General features: G+C 18.3%; 1 protein-coding gene across 7 annotated transcripts in view; it reads left to right on the top strand.

Moving 5' to 3' along the window:
* LOC127290162 (potassium voltage-gated channel subfamily H member 2) overlaps nucleotides 1–19,691 on the top strand; it is a 145,221-nt gene that overhangs the window by 118,558 nt on the left and 6,972 nt on the right. For 5 of the 7 annotated variants that reach the window (XM_051318585.1, XM_051318583.1, XM_051318580.1 and 2 more), the window contains 12 exons: nucleotides 2,233–2,387; nucleotides 2,822–2,942; nucleotides 3,023–3,143; nucleotides 6,848–7,157; nucleotides 7,563–7,899; nucleotides 8,131–8,315; nucleotides 12,735–12,862; nucleotides 13,731–13,826; nucleotides 14,105–14,236; nucleotides 17,995–18,331; nucleotides 18,781–18,858; nucleotides 19,446–19,667. In XM_051318585.1, coding sequence (XP_051174542.1) covers nucleotides 2,233–2,387; nucleotides 2,822–2,942; nucleotides 3,023–3,143; nucleotides 6,848–7,157; nucleotides 7,563–7,899; nucleotides 8,131–8,315; nucleotides 12,735–12,862; nucleotides 13,731–13,826; nucleotides 14,105–14,236; nucleotides 17,995–18,331; nucleotides 18,781–18,858; nucleotides 19,446–19,667 — 2,222 coding nt within the window. The remainder of the gene's footprint in view (nucleotides 1–2,232; nucleotides 2,388–2,821; nucleotides 2,943–3,022; nucleotides 3,144–6,847; nucleotides 7,158–7,562; nucleotides 7,900–8,130; nucleotides 8,316–12,734; nucleotides 12,863–13,730; nucleotides 13,827–14,104; nucleotides 14,237–17,994; nucleotides 18,332–18,780; nucleotides 18,859–19,445; nucleotides 19,668–19,691) is intronic. The other 2 variants (XM_051318582.1, XM_051318581.1) reach the window with 2 other exon arrangements.

Below are 19,691 nucleotides of genomic sequence, written 5' to 3'. Positions count from 1 at the left end.
TTCTGCAAATTAAAATTTTCAATTTTGAAAATTTGAAATTTAAAATTTCTATTTTTTAAATATTAAAATTTCTATTTTTTAAATATTAAAATTTTGTATTTTTTAAATATTGAAATTTGTATTTTTTTAATAATAAAATTTCTTTAATTAATTATTTTCATTCAATTTTTTTTTATATATAAATCCCTTTGTTTAAATAATTATTTAAATTTCTGCAAATTGAAAATTTGAAATTTAAAATTTCTATTTTTTAAATATTGATATTTTTATTTTTTAAATATTGAAATTTTTATTTTTTAATTTTGAAATTTTAAAAATATTAAATTCAAAAATAAATCTCTCTCTCTATGTAAATATAGTTAATTAAATTTTTTTTTGAAAATTGAAATTTTTGAATTTCCTCTGAAAAAATTTCAATAATTTTAAACAAGGTTTTAAAATAATTTAAAGTAAAAGAAAAAAATTTTTGCTTCCAATAAAGAGAAAAAGGAAAAGATAATTATAATTATAATTCTACAGAAAAAAAAAAGGAAAATTTATTTTAAGCCAAAATTTGTTTTTTTTTTCGTTTGTTTTATTAAGATTTTTTTTTTTTAATTGTTTGTATTAAGAAAGAAAAATTATATTTGAAGCCAAAATTTGTACTTTTCGTATTTTTGTTTTTTTTTTGTTTTTGAAAATTAGTACAAAAAAAAACACCTGCACAAATTTTAATTTTTCGTACATACAAAAAAATTTTTTTACACAGACACACGAAAATTCACGCAAAAAAAAAGTAGAAAAAAGGTACGGTTTTTTTTTATTTTGCCTTTTTTTATTTTATGTAAAAGTTGAAAAAAATTTTTTTTTTTAGAGTAATTTCTCTATTCTCTTTTCTACTATTTTTATTTATTTCTTTATTTTTAAATCATTAAAATACATACAAATTTACAGCTCATATAATTTTTTCTCTTCTCACGAATATTTTTTTTTTTTTTTTTTGTTCTTTCTCTCTTTGTCTCTTTTTCTATCGCTTTTGCGCTTCGTCTATTTGTTATTTATATTCTGTTAAAAAAATTTTTCGATTTCAATTTTTTTTTTTTTTTTTTTAATTACTTTTAATTAAATATATTGAAGTATATATATATAGGCGAAAAATGATTGATTGAAACATTTTAGCCATTTTGCATGATAGTGTCATAAATAGTGATTGAGTAAATAATTTTAATTTTTTTTTTTTATCTCCTTTCAATTAGATTAGAAAAATCTTTTTTTTATTCTCCTCCGCTTTTTTTCGGTGTCACTATTTAAAAAAAAAAAAAAAAAAAAAAAAAATTTGGAAATAATTTTAAAAATGAAATTGAATATTTTTATTTATATCCAATTAATTAATAATCTAACTAACAATAATTAATTAATAACTGATAATCGTTAGTAAATAAAAATTAGTAATTAGTAATTTATTATTAATTATTATTAATTAACTAATAATTAATAATTTAGTTAATAATTATTATAAATTAATAAATTAGTAATTAATAATAATTAATTAACTAATAAATAATAATTGTTAATTAAATTCTTCAAAATAATTGGACAAAAAAAATATTCTTAAAATTAATTTTACAAAAAGAAAAAAAATATTTTTACAAAAAGAAAAAAAAAACATTCTTAAAAATAATTTTACAAAAAAAAAATATTCTGAATAATAAATTTACAAAAAATATCGAATATTTAGAAGAAAAAAAAATCTCGAGTATTTATTTTTCTCCTTCAATTGCAATTTCAATTAATTGAATAATTAAATAAAAAAAAAATAATAATTTCTCAATTATTGGAATAAACCAAAATTTATGCTCAATTGCTTGCGATAAAAATATTCCTGCAATAAGTTCCCTTAATTCCCCCCCCCCCACTTTTTTTTTGATCCTTTTTTTAAAAAATAAATTTCTTTTTCTCTACTATTTGTAGTTATTAAAAAAAAAAAAAAAAATCAGAATTGTGATTCAATATTTTTTTGTTTAGCAAAATTAATTTGCAAAAAAAAAAAGAAATTAATTAGAAATTATTATTTATGTTCTGAATGCTTTTTTTCAAATCACAATTCTGAAAACAAACAAAAAAAAAAAAACCAAACCAAACCAAAAAAAAGAGGATACAATGAAAAATAATAAAAAAAAAAAAAGCTTTTAAATAAATAGTAGAAAGAGTAGTGCAATTTTGAAAAAAAGAAAGAAAAATGAATTTTTACAGACAACAACGTTGATTGGACTTCTGAAAACAGCTCGACTTTTAAGATTAGTCAGGGTTGCAAGAAAAATCGATAGATATAGCGAATATGGAGCCGCTGTCCTGCTTTTGTTAATGGCCACTTTTGCCCTCATCGCTCATTGGATGGCCTGCATTTGGTATGGAAAAAAATTCATCTTTTTTTATTTTTTTTAATTTTTTTATTTATTAATTTTTCAATTTTTAAAAAATTTATTATTTTATTTTTTTTTTTATTTTCTTATTTTACTGTCAATTTATTATTTTATTATTTTTTATTATTATTATTATTATTATTATTATTATTGTTATTATTATTGTTATTATTATTGTTATTGTTATTATTATTATTATTATTATACTAGAAAATAATAAATAAATAAATAATAATAAATACTAAAAATATTACTAAAAAAATTTTACTAAATAAATTATTATAATTGTCAACATCATTATTACTAAATTATTATAATTATTATTATTAAGGACGCATGATTATGTTGTAAAAATCATTAGAATTTTCATTTTCGATTTATTTATAATTAAATTTTTTTTTTTTTATTTTGAAATTTAGGTATGCAATTGGCAATGCTGAGAGACCGTCTTTAAAAAGCAAAGTTGGCTGGTTGGATATTTTAGCAAATGACACACATCAATTTTATAATCATAATAACACTGGTGGTCCCAGTATAAAAGTAAGTTTTAGAAAAAAAAAAAATTAATTTATAATTTCTGCTGAAAAAATAAATTTTGAATTTTGTTTTTTTTTCCGCAGAGTCGTTACATTACCGCCTTGTATTTCACATTCAGTAGTTTAACATCTGTGGGTTTTGGAAATGTTGCACCAAATACGGATGCGGAAAAAATTTTCACCATTATCGTCATGTTAATAGGATGTAAGTGAAAATAAAATAAATCCAATTTTAATAATATTTAATATTAATATTAATATTAATATAAAAAAAAATTAAACAAAAATTATATAATAATAAAATGCTTGGTCTGTCCTTCTGTCCTAATTTGAAGTTGGCCTTTTCTGATTTCACGTGTTTTTTTTTTTTTTGAATAGTAATCTTATGACGTGTCAAATTTTGACAATATTCTTTTTCTCATTTTTGCCAAAGTTGTATAATTGTGTTTCCAAATTTCGGAATAAGTTTCTTTAAAATTCCAAATTCGAAAATTCAATTCACGAAACTGAAGTACACAACGTTTACCAACGAAATTTTTTTTAAACTTGTATATTCATTCAAAAATTGTATACAAATAGAAAAAATTTATGATGAGCAAAAAAGATGCGCCAGGAAATTTCGTACAAGATAGTAATTTGAAAAAAATTTATTTTTCAAAATTAATTTTTAAGGTACCAGGGGCAAACGAATATCTATTAAATATAAATTATAAAAACACAGGCCTCGAATTAACTTAAAGACACAAAAAAAGGCGTTTTAGTCGATTTATATTCCAAAAAAAAGTGAATTTGTTTTTTATTTTAACAAAAATATTTTACAGATTTTTAAATAAAAATTTTTTTTTTTTTTAATATTAATCCTTTTCCAAGGATTAATGTTGAAATTTTTAGAAATAATTAAATTTCAAAAGATATTGTTAATTTTCAAAAAACAATTATTAAATTTTACAGAACTAAAAATAATTTATCAAACAATTTTTGGAAAACATTTTTTAAATTTAATTGAATTTTCAAAGATTTAAAATTGAGATTTTTGAAATTAATTGAAACTTTAAGTGTTTTGTAATTAAAATTTTAGATGATTTCACTAAAAATTTTATAGAAAATGCGGACAAAATACAAATAATTTGAAAATCATTTTTAATTGAAAAATGGTTTCAGATAGTTGAATTTTCAAAGAATATTATTAAAATAGTTAAAAATTAATTTTGAATTCAAATTTTTGAGAATAATGAAATTTTATTTGATTTTAAATTTGGATAATAATTGAATTTCAGTTCATTTTAAATTGAAAATTTTGGGAAATAATTGAATTTTAATAAAAATTTTGGATAATACTTTAATTTAAGTTCATTTTTGATTGTAAATTTGGATAATTAATTTTGAATAGAAATTTTAGAACATAATTGAATTTCAATTAAAATTTTTCAAAATAATTGAATTTTAATTGATTTTAAATTGAAATTTTAGAAAATAATTAAATTTCAATTGATATTAAATCGAAAATTTTGAAAATAATTGAATTTTAGTTGATTTTAAATTGCAAATTTTGGAAAATAATTTAATTTCAATTAAAATTTTTGAAAAATAATTGAATTTTAGTTGATTTTCAATTGAAATTTTGGAAAATATTTGATTTTAAATCGAAAGTTTTGAAAATAATTTAATTTTAGTTTATTTTAAATTGCAAAATTTAATTGAATTGCAATTGAAATTTTAGAAAATAATTGAATTTTTGTTAATTTTTAATTAAAATTTTAGAAAATAATTGAATTTTTAGTTGATTTTGAATTGAAATTTTGGAAAATAATTGATTTTGAATTGAAAATTTTGGAAAATAATTGAATTACAATTAATATTAAATTAAAACTTTGGAAAGTAATTGAATTTTATTTCATTTTGTATTGAAAATTTTGAAAATAATTGAATTTTAGTTGATTTTTAATTGAAATTTGGGAAAATAATTGAATTTTTAAAGTTTTTGAATTGCAAACTTTGAAAATAATTGAATTTTATTTGACTTTAAATTGAAATTTTGGTAAATAATTAAATTTTAAAAGATTTTAAATTGTAAATTTTGAAAATAATTGAATTTTAGTTTATTTTGAATTGAAATTTTTTTAAAATAATTGAATTTTAATTGAAATTTTAGAAAATAATTGAATTTTAGTTTATTTTGAATTGCAAATTTTGGAAAATAATTGATTTTAAATCGAAAATTTTGAAAATAATTTAATTTTAGTTGATTTTAAATTGCAAATCATAAAAAAAAATTGAATTTTAGTTGATTTTAAATTGCAATTTTTGAAAATAATACAATTTTAGTGGATTTTGAATTGATAAATTTGAAAATAATTGAAATTTATTTGAAAATTTTGAAAATAATTTAAATTTAGTTGACTTTGAATTGAAATTTAGGAAAATAATTAAATTTTATTTGATTTTGGTTTGAAAATTTTGAAAAAATTTTAATTTTAGTTGATTTTGGATTGAAAATTTTGAAAATAAATTGAATTTCAATTGAAATTTTTGAAAATAATTGAATTTTAGTTGATTTTCAATTGAATTTTTGGAAAATAATTGAATTTTAAAAGTTTTTGGAATTGCAAAATTTGAAAATAATTGAATTTTATATTTAAATTAAAATTTTGGTAAATAATTAAATTTTAAAAGATTTAAATTGTAAATCTTGAAAATAATTGAATTTTAGTTGATTTTGAATTGAAAAATTTAAAAATAATTGAATTTCAATTAAAAATTTTGAAAATAATTGAATTTCAGTTTATTTTGAAATGAAATTTTCGAAAACAATTTAATTTTGGTGATTGTGAATTGAAAATTTGAAAAACAAATAAAATTAGTTGACTTTAAATTGAAAATGTTTTAAATAATTGAATTTTAATTGAAATTTTGGATGATAATTTAATTGAAGTTCATTTTTCATTGAAAATTTGGATAATTAATTTTGAATAGAAATTTTAGAAAATAATTGAATTTTATTTTATTTTAAATTGAAAACATGGTAAATAATTAAATTTTAAATTGAAAATTTTGTGGATAATTATTGGATTTTTAATTGATTTTAAATTAAAATTTCGGGTAATAATTGAATTTTAGTTTATTTTGAATTGAAATTTTTCAAAAAATAATGCAATTTTATTGTGATATATTTTTTTTTAAATTATAAACAATTGTTAAATTTTATAAAAATTTTAATTGAAAAATAATTTTGATATAATTGAATTTGTGATGTATTTCATTAAAATTAATTAAAAATAATTAATTTAGTGAAGAATCATTTTAGTTGAAAATTTATTAAATAATTGAATTGAAGAAGAGATCTGAAGAAGATATAAATTTTATACTAAAAAAAATTTATTTTATTTACATTTTCTTTTCAAATGTCAAAAAAAAAAAAAAATGTCCCATTTTATTAAAATAATTCGATAAAAGTGGTATTTTTGAAAAAAGTCGGAAAAAGTCGTATAATCCGAGGCCTGTAAACATATATAATTTTCATTATTATCATTTAATATGTAATAATATTCTAATAAATTAAATTATTATTGATAATATTAATCTTTAATTTCTTTATAACAAACAATTAAATACTCAATTTGGCGTTTAATTTTGCTAGTATATTAATAAAAAAAGTTAATAGAAAAATATTAATAAAAAAATTAATAAAAAAGTTAATAGAAAAATATTAATAAAAAAATTAATAAAAATATTTTTTTTTTATATTTAATAATATAAGTTTCTTTCGGATATTTAAATATTTTTAATATTAATATATTTTAAAAAAATTATTGAAAATTGTTTTTTTTTTTCAAAACAAAAAATGAAATATTTTTCTAATAAATTTTGTAATTTTTTTTTTTTTTTTTTAATTTTGAATTCTTTTTTTAGCTCTAATGTACGCGAGTATTTTTGGAAATGTTTCGGCAATTATTCAAAGGCTCTATAGTGGTACAGCACGTTATCATACACAAATGCTTAGAGTTCGTGAATTTATTAGATTTCATCAAATTCCAAATCCACTTCGTCAACGTCTTGAGGAATATTTCCAACATGCGTGGACATATACAAATGGAATCGACATGAATAGTGTTTTAAAAGGATTTCCCGAGTGCCTTCAGGCTGACATCTGCCTTCATCTAAATAGAAATTTGCTGAATAATTGTAAAGCCTTTGAGGGAGCAAGTCCAGGATGTTTAAGGTATTTATTAATTTTCTCCTTTTTTTTTTTTTTTTTTTTGTTTTTTCGTTTATTTTCAATGTTCATTATTTTAATTATTTTCTCTATTATTTGCATTTAATTAAATATCTCATAAAAAAAACAATATTTTACGCACTAAAATCCAAAGGGCAAAATTTTATTTTCAATTTTTGTTTGAAATTTAAAAGCACAAAATTTATTAATTTTACATTTCTTTTTTTCATAATTAAAATTTTTTTTTCATCTTTGAATTTTATTTTTAAATTTAAAAAAAATTACAAATTTTTTTTTTTTTTTTAAAAAAATTGCAAAATTTTTAATTTTTTTAAAAAAATTTGTAATTTGAATTTAAAAAAAAAAAATAAATTTTTTTTTAAATTTAAAAAGAAATTCTTCACATTACAGAGCTCTGTCATTGAAATTTAAAACAACGCACGCACCACCCGGCGATACATTAGTACATCGTGGTGATGTATTGACGTCACTTTATTTTATATCGCGTGGAAGTATTGAAATACTTAAGGATGATATTGTAATGGCAATATTAAGTAAGGACGATATTTTTGGAGAGAATCCTTGCCTTTATACAACCGTTGGCAAATCATCATGTAATGTTAGAGCGCTTACTTATTGTGATTTACATAAAATTCACAGGGACGATCTTCTTGATGTTCTTGCACTTTATCCTGAATTTTCCAGTTATTTCAGTCGTAATCTTGAAATTACATTCAATATGAGAGACGTAAGTGTGTATTTTTTTTTTTTTTTTCTTTCAATTTTAATTTCAATAGAAATTTATTTTTCAATTAAGAAATAAAATGTATTTTTTATTTCAAAAAAAAAAAAAAAAAAAATACAATTTTTTTTAAAAAAATATTTCGTATTGTAAAAAAAAAAATATTTCTATTTTATTAAGAAAAATATATATTTTGTATTATTATAAAAAAAAATATATATATATATATATTTGCAGGAGGAACAAGCAGGTGTCGATCCAATATCAGCGAGATTTCCCGTTAGTACTCCAACTGACGTTGAATTCGATGCCAGAAGATTTGCCTTCCGTCCACCGAGATATCGTCGAGGACCTGGTGTTCCTGGTACAAATCTTATTCCAACAGGTCGTCAGGATTCTCTAAACGAGGACCAAGATGATTAGTAAGTTTTTAAAAAAAAAAAAATAAAATAAAATAAAATTCTTCTTGAATTACCTATTAAAATAATTCCACGAATTTGGTACAATTTTTTCCGACTTTTTTTTTTCAAAAATACTTTTTCAATTTATTTTAATAAAATGCGACTATTTCAACTCTTTTTTTTGTTTTACATTTTTTAAAAAAAAAGTTTTTTTTTCTTTTTTAGAATACAATGAAACATTTCTTCACATCTTGTTTATTTCAATTATTTAACAAATTTTTAACTAAAATTCTTCACTAAATTAATTATTTTTTTTTAATAATTTTAATGAAATTCAATTATCTTAAACTATTTTTCAAAATTAAAATTTTTTATGAAATTTATTAGTTGATTATAATTTACAAAAAAAAAATAAAAAAAAATAAACAAATAAAATTAATAAATATTTTTCAATTCAAAAATCAATTGAAATTTAATTATTTGCCAAAAATTTCAATTATTTTCTTAATGATTTTTATAATATTCTTCGAAAATTCAATTATTTGATACAACATTTTTCAAATAAAAAATTTTAGGAATTGAAACTTTTTTTTTTTATGTGACTTCTAAAAAATTCTTTATCAACAGAAATTTAATACAATCTTTTGAAATTCAATTATTTTCCAAAATTTTTAATTTAAAATCAAATAAAATTAAATTATTATCAAAATTTTCAATTCAAAATCAGGTAAAATTCAATTATTTTTAAAAAATTAATTTAAAATTGAACTAAAATTTAAATAATTTCCAAAATGTCAATTGAAATTCAATTATTTTAGAAAATTTTCAATACAAAATCAAATAAAATTCTATTCTTTACCACAATTTCAATTAAAATTCAATTTTTTTCAAAATATTCATAAATTTAATAAATTCCAAATTTTCAATTTAAAATTAAATAAAATTCAATTACTTTATAAAATTTCAATTTAACATCAATTATTTTCGAAATTTTCAATTCTAAATCAACTAAAATTCAATTATTTTCGAAATTTTAAATTCAAAATCAAATAAATGTTAAATTATTTTTAAGATTTTCAATTCAAAATCAACTAAAATTGAATTATTTTTCAAAAATTCAATTCAAAATCAATTAAAATTCAATGATTTTCAAAAATTTCATTTACAAATTAATTATAATTCAATTGCTTTTAAAACTTTCAATTCAAAATCAATTTAAATTCAATAAAAATTGAAAATTTTGGTAAAGAATTGAATTTTAGTTGATTTAGCAAAATTTTTTATTTTTTTAATTTTTAAAATTTTTTAAACTAATTGAATTTTAGATTATTTTGCATTGAAATTTTGCAAATAATTGAATTTTAGTAGATTTTGAATTGAAAATTTTTTAAATAATTGAAATTTTGGAAAATAATTGAATTTTAGTTTATTTTGAATTGCAAATTTTGGAAAATAATTGAATTTTAGTTTATTTTGAATTGCAAATTTTGGAAAATAATTGATTTTGAATTGAAAATTTTGGAAAATAATTGAATTTCAATTAATATTAAATTAAAACTTTGAAAAGTAATTGAATTTTACTTGATTTTGAATTGCAAATTTTGGAAAATAATTGTTTTTGAATTGATAATTTTGCAAAATAATTGAATTTTATTTCATTTTAAATTGAAAACTTGGTAAATAATTAAATTTTTAATTGAAAATTTTGGATAATTATTGGATTTTTAATTGATTTTGAATTAAAATGTCGGGTAATAATTGAATTTTAGTTTATTTTGAATTGAAATTTTTCAAAAAATAATTCAATTTTATTGTGATATTTTTTTTGTTTTAAATTATAAACAATTGTTAATTTTTATAAAAATTTTAATTAAAAAATAATTGAATTTTAGTTGATTTAGAATTGAAAATTACTAAAATAATTGATCAATCAATTGACATTTTGGAAAATAATTAAATTTTTGTTAATTTTGGTTTGAAAATTTTGAAAATTTTATGAATTTCAATTGACATTTTAAAAAATATTTGAACTTTGGTTGATTTTGAATTAAAATTTTGAAAAATAATTGAATTTCAATCGAAATTAAGCAAAATAATTAAATTTTAGTTGACTTTAAATTGAAAATTTTGAAACTAAATGAACTTTAATTGATTTAGAATTGAAAATTTTGAAAATAATTGAATTTTAATTGTAAATTTTCAAAAAAAAAAAAAAAAAAATGAATTTTAATTGTAATTTTTGAAAAAATTGATTTTTAGTTTATTTTTAATTCAAGATTTCTTGAAATAATTAAAATTTAATTAATTCAAAATTCAGAATTTTGAAAGTAATTGAATTTAAATTAATTTGGAATTGAAAGTTTTTAAAATCAATAAATTACAATTAATTTTTAATGGAAATTTTTTTAAAAAAAATTGAATTTATGTTTATTTCTAATAAAATGTTTTAAAAATTTTCAAAATAAATGAATTTCATTTAAAAATTTAGAAAATAATTCAATTTTAGTTTGATTTTAAGTTAAAAATTTTTGAAAATAATAAAATTTTGGAAAATAATTGTATTTTACTTGATGTTAAATTAAAATTTTGGAAAGTAATTGAATTTCAATTGATTTAGATTTCAAATTTTGGAAAAAAAATAAATTTTTTTAAAATTTGAATTGAAATTTTGAAGAATATTTGAATTTTAGTTAATTTTGTATTAAAAAATTTGAAAATAATTGAATTTCAATTAAAATTTTGTTAAACAATTAAATTTGAGATAATTTTCAATTAAAATTTTTCAAAATTATTGAATTTTAATTAAAGTTTTAATTAAAATTTTGAAAAATAATTAAAATTCGTTGATTTTTAATTAAAAATAATTAATTTTTAATTGAATTTTTTGAAAATAATTGAATTTTAGTTTTACTGTAATTAAAATTTTAGAAAATATTTTAATTTTATATATTTATTTATTTATTTGAAACAGAAACATTTAGTTATATATAAATATATACATTTAAAACTAATTTTGAATTTAAAATTTTAAAAATAATTGAACTTTCATGGATTTCGAATTAAAATTTTGTAAAATAATTGAATTTTAGTTGTTTTAGAATAAAAAAATTACGAAAATAATTGATTTTGAATTGAAAGTTTTGAAAATAATTGATTTAGAATTGAAATTTTGGAAAATAATTTGAATTCCGAAAGTCTTTTTAATTGAAAAATATTTTCATATTTAAAATTAAGAAAATAATTGAATCTTAGTTGATTTAGAATTGAAAATTTCGAAAATAATTGATGTTAAATTGAAATTTTATAAAGTAATTGAATTTTAGTTGATTTTAAATTGAAAATTTTGAATTTATTGAATTTTAATGGATTTTGAAATTAAAATTTTAAAAAATAATTGAATTTCAATTGGGATTGGAAATGAATTTTTTGAAAAAAATTGAATTTCAATTGAAATTTTGGTAAAGAATAGAATTTTATTTGATTTTGTATTGAAAATTTTCTAAAATAATTGAATTTCAATTGACATTTTGGAAATTAATTGAATTTTAGTTCAATTTCAAATTAATTTTTTAGAAAATAATTGAATTTTACCTGATTTTGAATTGAAAATTTTGATAATAATTTAATTTTTATTTGATTTTGAATTAAAAATTTTGGAAAATAATTGAATTTCAAAAGATTGTATTAAATTTCTGTTGATGAAGAATTTTTTAGAAATGACATAAAAAAAAAAAAATTTCAATTCCTAAAATTTTTTACTTGAAAAATGTTGTGCCAGATAATTGAATTTTCGAAGAATATTATAAAAATCATTAAGAAAATAATTGAAATTTTTGTCAAATAATTAAATTTCAATTGATTTTTGAATTGAAAAATATTTATTAATTTTATTTGTTAATTTTTTTTTTTTTTTTTTTTTTTTTTTGTAAATTATAATCAACTAATAAATTTCATAAAAAAATTTAATTTCGAAAAATAGTTTAAGATAATTGAATTTCATTAAAATTATTAAAAAAAATAATTAATTTCGTGAAGAATTTTAGTTAAAAATTTGTTAAATAATTGAAATAAAAAAGATCTGCATTGTATACTAAAAAAAATCGTATTTTGTTTCGAAATTTTGTAAAAAAAAAAAAAAAAAAAAAAAAAAAAGAAAAAAGAAAAAAAATGTAAAAATAAAGACATAAAAGTCCAATTTTATTAAAATAAATGAAAAGAATTCTTATTTTTACAACAAAAAAAAAAAAAAAAGGTCGTATAAACCCGAGACCTGGATTTTTTATTAAATTATATAAATATATTTTAATTATAATGGTAAAAATTCTTTTGTAAATTAAAATATTTCTTAATTCTTTGTGAATTATTAAAATTTTACTTGTAATAAAAAATTTATTTTTAAAATTAAAATTAATGATAATGATAATGATTTGTTTTTTTCAGCGATAAGGGCAGTAGCGGTCATGGAATTTTGGAATTTAATACCGACAAAGCAGGCCAGGATGTGACACCCTTAAATCTTGAATTTGATGAGCCAAAGCAAAGAAGTTCAACCTTCAATTCAATAACTGGTAAGAAAAATTCTTTACATTACAAAGGAAGAAACAAATCTTTTTTCGCTCTCACAAAAATTATTAAGGTGAAATATTTATTATACCCTCCGCTATTATTAAATTTCAGCTTATTTCAAAAAAAAAAAAAAAAAAAAAAAAAAATCTTATATCCTTTATCCTATTTTATTCCAAAGCGCATATATATATATAAATGAATTTCTCAATAATATAAAAAAACATTAAATAGAATTTTTCAATTTAAAGAGAGAAATTTTATTAGAAAATATTTTTTTTCAAATTTCACAAATTTTTAATTTTTATACGAATCAATAAAAAAAAATTCAATAGCTAAAAATTTTTATTAAAAATTCATATAAAAATGAAAAATTCTGTTAAAAAAAAAAATAATCGAGAAAAATGATTGAAATTCGCTTGAAAAATAATTATTTCTAATTGAAAAATTCAAAATGAAAATTCTAATTTTTATTTAATTATGAGCGCAGTTTTTTTTTTATAATCTCCTATTTTATCCAATATCCTCTCCTGTTTTTTTTTTTTTTTTTTTTTTAATAATATATTTATATTATATTTATTCTCATGTCTGAGGAATGTTGTTCTATGCACGAGTTTATTGATAACTAGATTTTTTTTTTCTTAACTATTTCGTCAATCATTTCATGTTTCCTAATTGTAGAGAAATTAGAATTATATATATACATTATATTCAAAACGTATTTTTAGTTTCATTTCTTTTTCTATAGAGCTGGGATAATTTCTCCAATTTTTTTTTTAATAAAAAAAGGGCGTTTATTATTCCATTATTTTATTTTATTTTTTTTGAGTTTGAAACCCCGTTTGTTAACAATTTTGAAACCTGGTTGTTCAGGCATGCTAACCCATCTCAAGCGCAGCATTCCGGATCTTCGACAGCACAAGATTCATCTACAGCCGTTGACAAGTCACGATTATTTGGCAAAACAGAGTAAGTGAGATTTATTTCCCCCCGCCCCCCCCCCCCCACCTCCCCCTTTCGTCCATTGCATGTAATTATGTTTGAAAATGGTCACAAGAATACAAACAGCACTTCATTAAAAAATAAAAGAAAAAATGGGTGATTAAATTTGTTATTATAATTCAATTTTGTAAAATTTTTTTTTTTTTTTTTTTTGAAGGTTTTTTTGTTGTTTTTTTTTTCTTCCATTTTGTGTAAATTTTTTGCATTTATGGTTTGTTTTTTTGTTTGTTTGTTTTTTCCTCTAGTGACGACACCATTGACAAAACCAACGAGAAGAAGTTCTGCGGCTGGTGAAAGTTCTTTGAGTCACAATATTACTCATCCGGCATCAACAACTTCTAGTCATTATACGACACCTTCTCCACCTCAACCTAGTGGTAATTTTTGTTTTTTTGTTTTTTTTTTTTTTTCGATTTTTACTAACAGAAAAAGTGTTTTTCTTCACTGAAAAAAAAGGGGTTTGATATTGACAATCATAAACGTTTGATTGATATTTAGGTAAACAAAATTTTTTTTTTTTTTGAATCAAAAAAATTTTAATTGTCTCAATCAAAAATTTGTTTGACACAGCCAAAATTAGAAAAAAAAAGATATTTGTTGTCCTATAACTAAATTTTGATTAGGATAACCAAATGTTTGGTTGTCAATATACCAAACCCATTTTTTTTCAGTGTTTTATTACTTTTTCCAGGGTTAACAGAAAAATATTCTAATTTTTTCCACATTTTTTTTTTCCTAATTATGATAATTTCTAGTTTTTCTATTTCGCAAAATTGTGATAATTTCTATTTTTCTTATTGTGATAATTCCTATTTTTTTTCTATTTTTCTATTTTTGATAATTTTTCTTTTTTTTTTTTGTAATGTAAATTTGAAATACAATTATTTTAAAAAAATTTTCAATCAAAACTCAACCAAAATTCAATTATTTTACAAAATGTGAATTGAAATTCCATTATTTTCAAAAATTTCAATTTTTAAATTTTCCAAAATTTCAATTAAACTTCAAATATTTTCAAAAATTTCAATTAAAATTAAATTATTTTCAAAATTTTCCATTCAAAATCAATTATTTTAGTAATTTCCAATTCTAAAATCAATGAAAATTGAATTATTTTCAAAAATTTCAATTTTTAAATTTTCCAAAATTTCAATTAAACTTCAAATATTTTCAAAAATTTCAATTAAAATTAAATTATTTTCAAAATTTTCCATTCAAAATTAATTATTTTAGTAATTTCCAATTCTAAAATCAATGAAAATTAAATTATTTTCAAAAATTTCAATTTTTAAATTTTTAAATTTTCTAAAATTTCAAATTAAACTTTAAATATTTTCAAAATTTCAATTAAAATTAAATTATTTGCAAAATTTCAATTAAAATTCAATTATTTACAAAATTTTCAATTCAAAATAACCTAAAATTCGATTATTTTCCAAAATTTCAATTCAAAATCAATTATTTTTGTAGTTTTTAATTCTAAATCAACTAAAATTCAATTATTTTCCAAAATTTTGACTGAAATTCAATTATTTTCCAAAAAATTCAATTCAAAATCATATAAAATTAAATTACTATCCAAAATTTCAATTCAATATCAACTAAAATTCAACTATTTTCAAAATTTTCAATCTAAAATTAACAAAAGTTGAATTATTTTCCAAAAAATATCAAATGAAATTCAATTATTTTTAAAATTTTCAATTTATTATCAACCAAAATTCAATTATTTTCAAAAATTTCAATTAAAAATCAAATAAAATTTTATTCTTTACCAACATTTCAATTTAAATTCAATTAATTTTAAAATTTTCAATTCAAAATCAACTAAAATTCAATTTGTTTCAAAAAATCCATTTCAAATTCAACTAAAATTCAATTAATTTCTAAAATGTTAACTAAAATTCAATTATTATCAAAATTTTCAATAAAAAATGAACCAAAATTCAATTATTTTCCAAAAATTTTAATTCACAATCAATTCAAACTCACTTATTTTCAAAAATTTTCAATCCAAAATCAACTAAAATTCAATTATTTTCCAAAATTTCGAGTTAAAAACAACCGAAATTCAATTATTTTCTAAATTTTCAATCCAAAATCAACCAAAATTCAAAAAAAAAAAGTCAATTGAAATTCAATTAATTTCAAAATTAACTAAAATTCAATTATTTTCAAAATTTTCAATCCAAAATTAACAAAAATTCAATTATTTTTAAAAATTTATTTTCCATATCAATTAAAAATCAATTATTTTCAAAAATTTCAATTAAAAATCAAATAAAATTTTATTCTTTACCATCATTTCAATTTAAATTCAATTAATTTAAAAATTTTCAATTCAAAATCAACTAAAATTCAATTATTTTCAAAAAAAAATTCATTTCAAATTCAACCAAAATTCAATTATTTTCCAAAATGGTCCATTGAAATTCAATTAATTTCAAAATTTTCAATCCAAAATCAACCAAAATTCAAAAAAAAAAAAAAAAAAAAATGTTAATTGAAATTCAATTAATTTCAAAATTAACTAAAATTCAATTATTTTCAAAAAATAATTTCAAATTCAACTAAAATTCAATTATTTTCGACAATTTCAATTCAAAATCAACTAAAATTCAATTATTTGCCAAAATTTTGATTTAAAATAATTTAAAATTCAATTATTTTAAAAAATTTCAATGCTAAATCAACTAAAATTTGATTCTTTTTAAAAATTGAAATTCAAAATAAACTATAATTCAATTCTTTACCAAAATTTTCAATTTTAATTGAATTTAAATTGATTTTGAATTGAAAATTTTGAAATTTAATAATTTTCAAGAATCTATAAAATTCAATTAATGTCTAAAAATTAACAAAATCGTTTGATAGTCAATTATTTCTAAAAATTTTAATTCAAAATCAACTAAAATTCAATTATTTTCCAAAATTTCGAGTCAAAAACAACCGAAATTCAATTATTTTAAAAATTTTCAATCCAAAATCAACCAAAATTCAAAAAAAAAAAAAAAAAATTTAATTATTTTCAAAAATTTTAATTGAAATTTAATTGTTTTCAACATTTTTAATACAAAATCAATCAAAATTCAATTATTTTCAAAAAATTTCTTTTTTAAATTTAACTAAAATTCAATTATTTTCCAAAAATTTCAATTAAAAATCAACTACAATTGAATTATTTTCCGAAATTTCGATTTAAAAGTTTTTCTAAAATTTCTCATCTCAAATTTTTTTGAAATTTAATAATTCCAATTATAATTCTCTTCAAATTCAATTATTTTTAATTTATTCTTCGGAAAATTTAACTATCTAAAACTATTTTTTGCTTAAATTTTTTTTTTAAATTATTGTATTTTTGTCTGCAATTTAAAAAAAAAAATTTTTTTTTTATAGAAATTATCAAAATATATAAATTAAAAATCACTTAAAATTCAATTAATTTCAAAAATCAATATTATAAATTTTTAAAAATTCAATTACTTCTAAAAAATGTTATTCAACAATATTATTTGATAAATTATTTTTAGTTCTGTAAAATTTAATTATTTTTATTACTGTCTGAAAATAAAATTGTATTGAAATAATTTTTATTTATATTAAAAAAAAAAAAAAAAAAAAACACAAATATTTCACTGCAAAAAAATTTATTATCCAAGTTTAAAAAAAATCATTTATTAGTTTCAAATAATTATTTACTTAATGAATATATAACACATGCTTAATAATTGAGTGTGAATGCCAATTTTTTAATTGTGCATTTGCTTTGGGGAAAGAAGTAAAAAAAAAAAAAAAAAAAAATTTTTTTTTTGAAACTAATAGTTACTTTAATTTATTCATTAAAAAATTTCAGTAAATTTAAATAAATTCCCTGACCGTTAGACACTTTAAAATTTTATAATAGAATTTTTTTTTTTTTATAAATTGCAGACAGAAACTGTTTTTTTTTTTTTTTATTATAAATAGAATAAAATGATTTTGATTAAATTTAATAATAATAATTAATAATTTTTCGTTTTAATTTTCTGTTGTTTTTTTTTTTTTTATTATAAATAGAATAAAATGATTTTGATTAAATTTAATAATAATAATTAATTTTTCGTTTTAATTTTCTGTTTTTTTTTTTTTTTCGTAGGAGATTTTCAGAGTGGTCCAGGACGACCACTTGACGAAGTGAACGCGCGAATAGATCAATTATCGCGGCAAGTGACGTCATTGGAGCATTCAATGGCAGGTGATATTAGACTAATTCTCGCATTACTTCAACAAACTTTAAATTCCTCGAGGGAGAGTTCGAGTATTGAAATGATGCCAGGAACAGCACCCGCTGGTACAACGAGACCAAGTGGAAGAGCACCGGCTCTTGTTCAACGTTCAGCGAGCGAACCACAACCACAAACTGTTCCACCTTCGACAAGTGGCAATAATGGAAATGGAAAATTACAGCCCAGCACATCACACAGTCTCTTTAGGTAGGAAAATTGCAATTTTCCTCTGTTTTTCTTCATTTCTTTCTTTTCTTCTTTTTTTTCTTATTTTCATATCTTCTTTAATTTAATTAATTAATTATTTATTTATATTTAACAAAAAAAATTTTCGTTTTTCTTTTCTCAATAATATTTCTTTTCACATTTTATAATAATTTAATAATTTTACTGTTCGAGAAAAACGAAAAAGAAATAAAAAAAAACTAAATTTCACCTTTTTTTTGTAATTTTTCTTATTTGAAAAAAATAAATAATTTTTCTATTCAACTTTTGTTATTATTCCAAAAAAAAATATATAATTTTCTTTTCTTCTTTATAATTTTATTATTCGAAAATAAAATATAGAACTGGAGAAAAAAAAAGAAGCGCGAAAGGATCTCTCTTTTTTTTTTTCTATAGAAAATAGTAATCCATTTATTTTGTTCTTTATAAAGCTTTCTTTCGAAATCCCTGGATCAGTTGCATTTGATTTCGGCGTCTTTTATTTTGGATGGTTTCGACAAACTCCGAAGGTGATAAAAATCCTAGAAAAAAAAAAAAAAAAAAAAAATCTTTTTTTTCCAGACCTATTTTTTTCTAAACAGTGTCGAAAATCTTTTGCGAAATTTTTTTTCTTTGTTTTATGTTTTTGGAAAAAATTGTTTTCAATTAAAAATTTTTTTTTATAATAATTGAGCAAAAGTTTAGCGTTAAATTACATTTAGTTAAAAACAAAAAAGGGAAAAAATTTTTTACAAAAAAAAAAAAAAAAAAAAAAATAGAAAATTCTCTGTAGATTTGCAGCACTGCTTAGAAAAGAATGTAGATGAAGAAAAAAAAATAAATAAATAAACAGACAATAGAAAAGCGAATCGACATCCCACTCTTGTAAATAAAACCACGAAGCTTCTCGAGTATTTATTATTATAAATATACATATATATATATATATATATATAAATATACATATATTGCTAGAATTTCTTCAAAAAGCTTGGCCTTGAGCACGTCCTTGGGCACGAGAGAGCATTGAATAACTTTTTTTTTTTTTATTTTATTTTATTATTTTTTTGATATTTATTTATTTTTTTTTTTTGACGAGAATTTGAATTTTTTTTAGGCCGAGAGAACCGGCTTCGACATCATCGGGAACATCACGTTTGACAGTAACGTCGGATACATCGGCATTGGCTGCTGCATTGCAAACGGCATTAAATGGTAGAGCTGCGCCCACAAGATCACAAAGTCAACCTGTTGATCTTGCTGTTCCGTCTAATGTTCAACAACCACACGCGTGGCACAGTCAACCGGCTGCTTTTCGACGAGGCGAATTTAAAAGCGGGTAAAAGGGGCAAATTTTTTTCAA

The sequence above is a fragment of the Leptopilina boulardi genome, unplaced genomic scaffold, assembly GCF_019393585.1.
Source record: "Leptopilina boulardi isolate dan_hultmark-lab unplaced genomic scaffold, ZJU_Lbou_2.1 LbouV2_55, whole genome shotgun sequence".
In the NCBI taxonomy this organism is placed as follows: Eukaryota; Metazoa; Arthropoda; class Insecta; order Hymenoptera; family Figitidae; genus Leptopilina; species Leptopilina boulardi.
The sequence above is the reverse complement of the archived record's forward strand: the minus strand, read 5'-3'. Positions and strand labels throughout refer to the sequence as shown.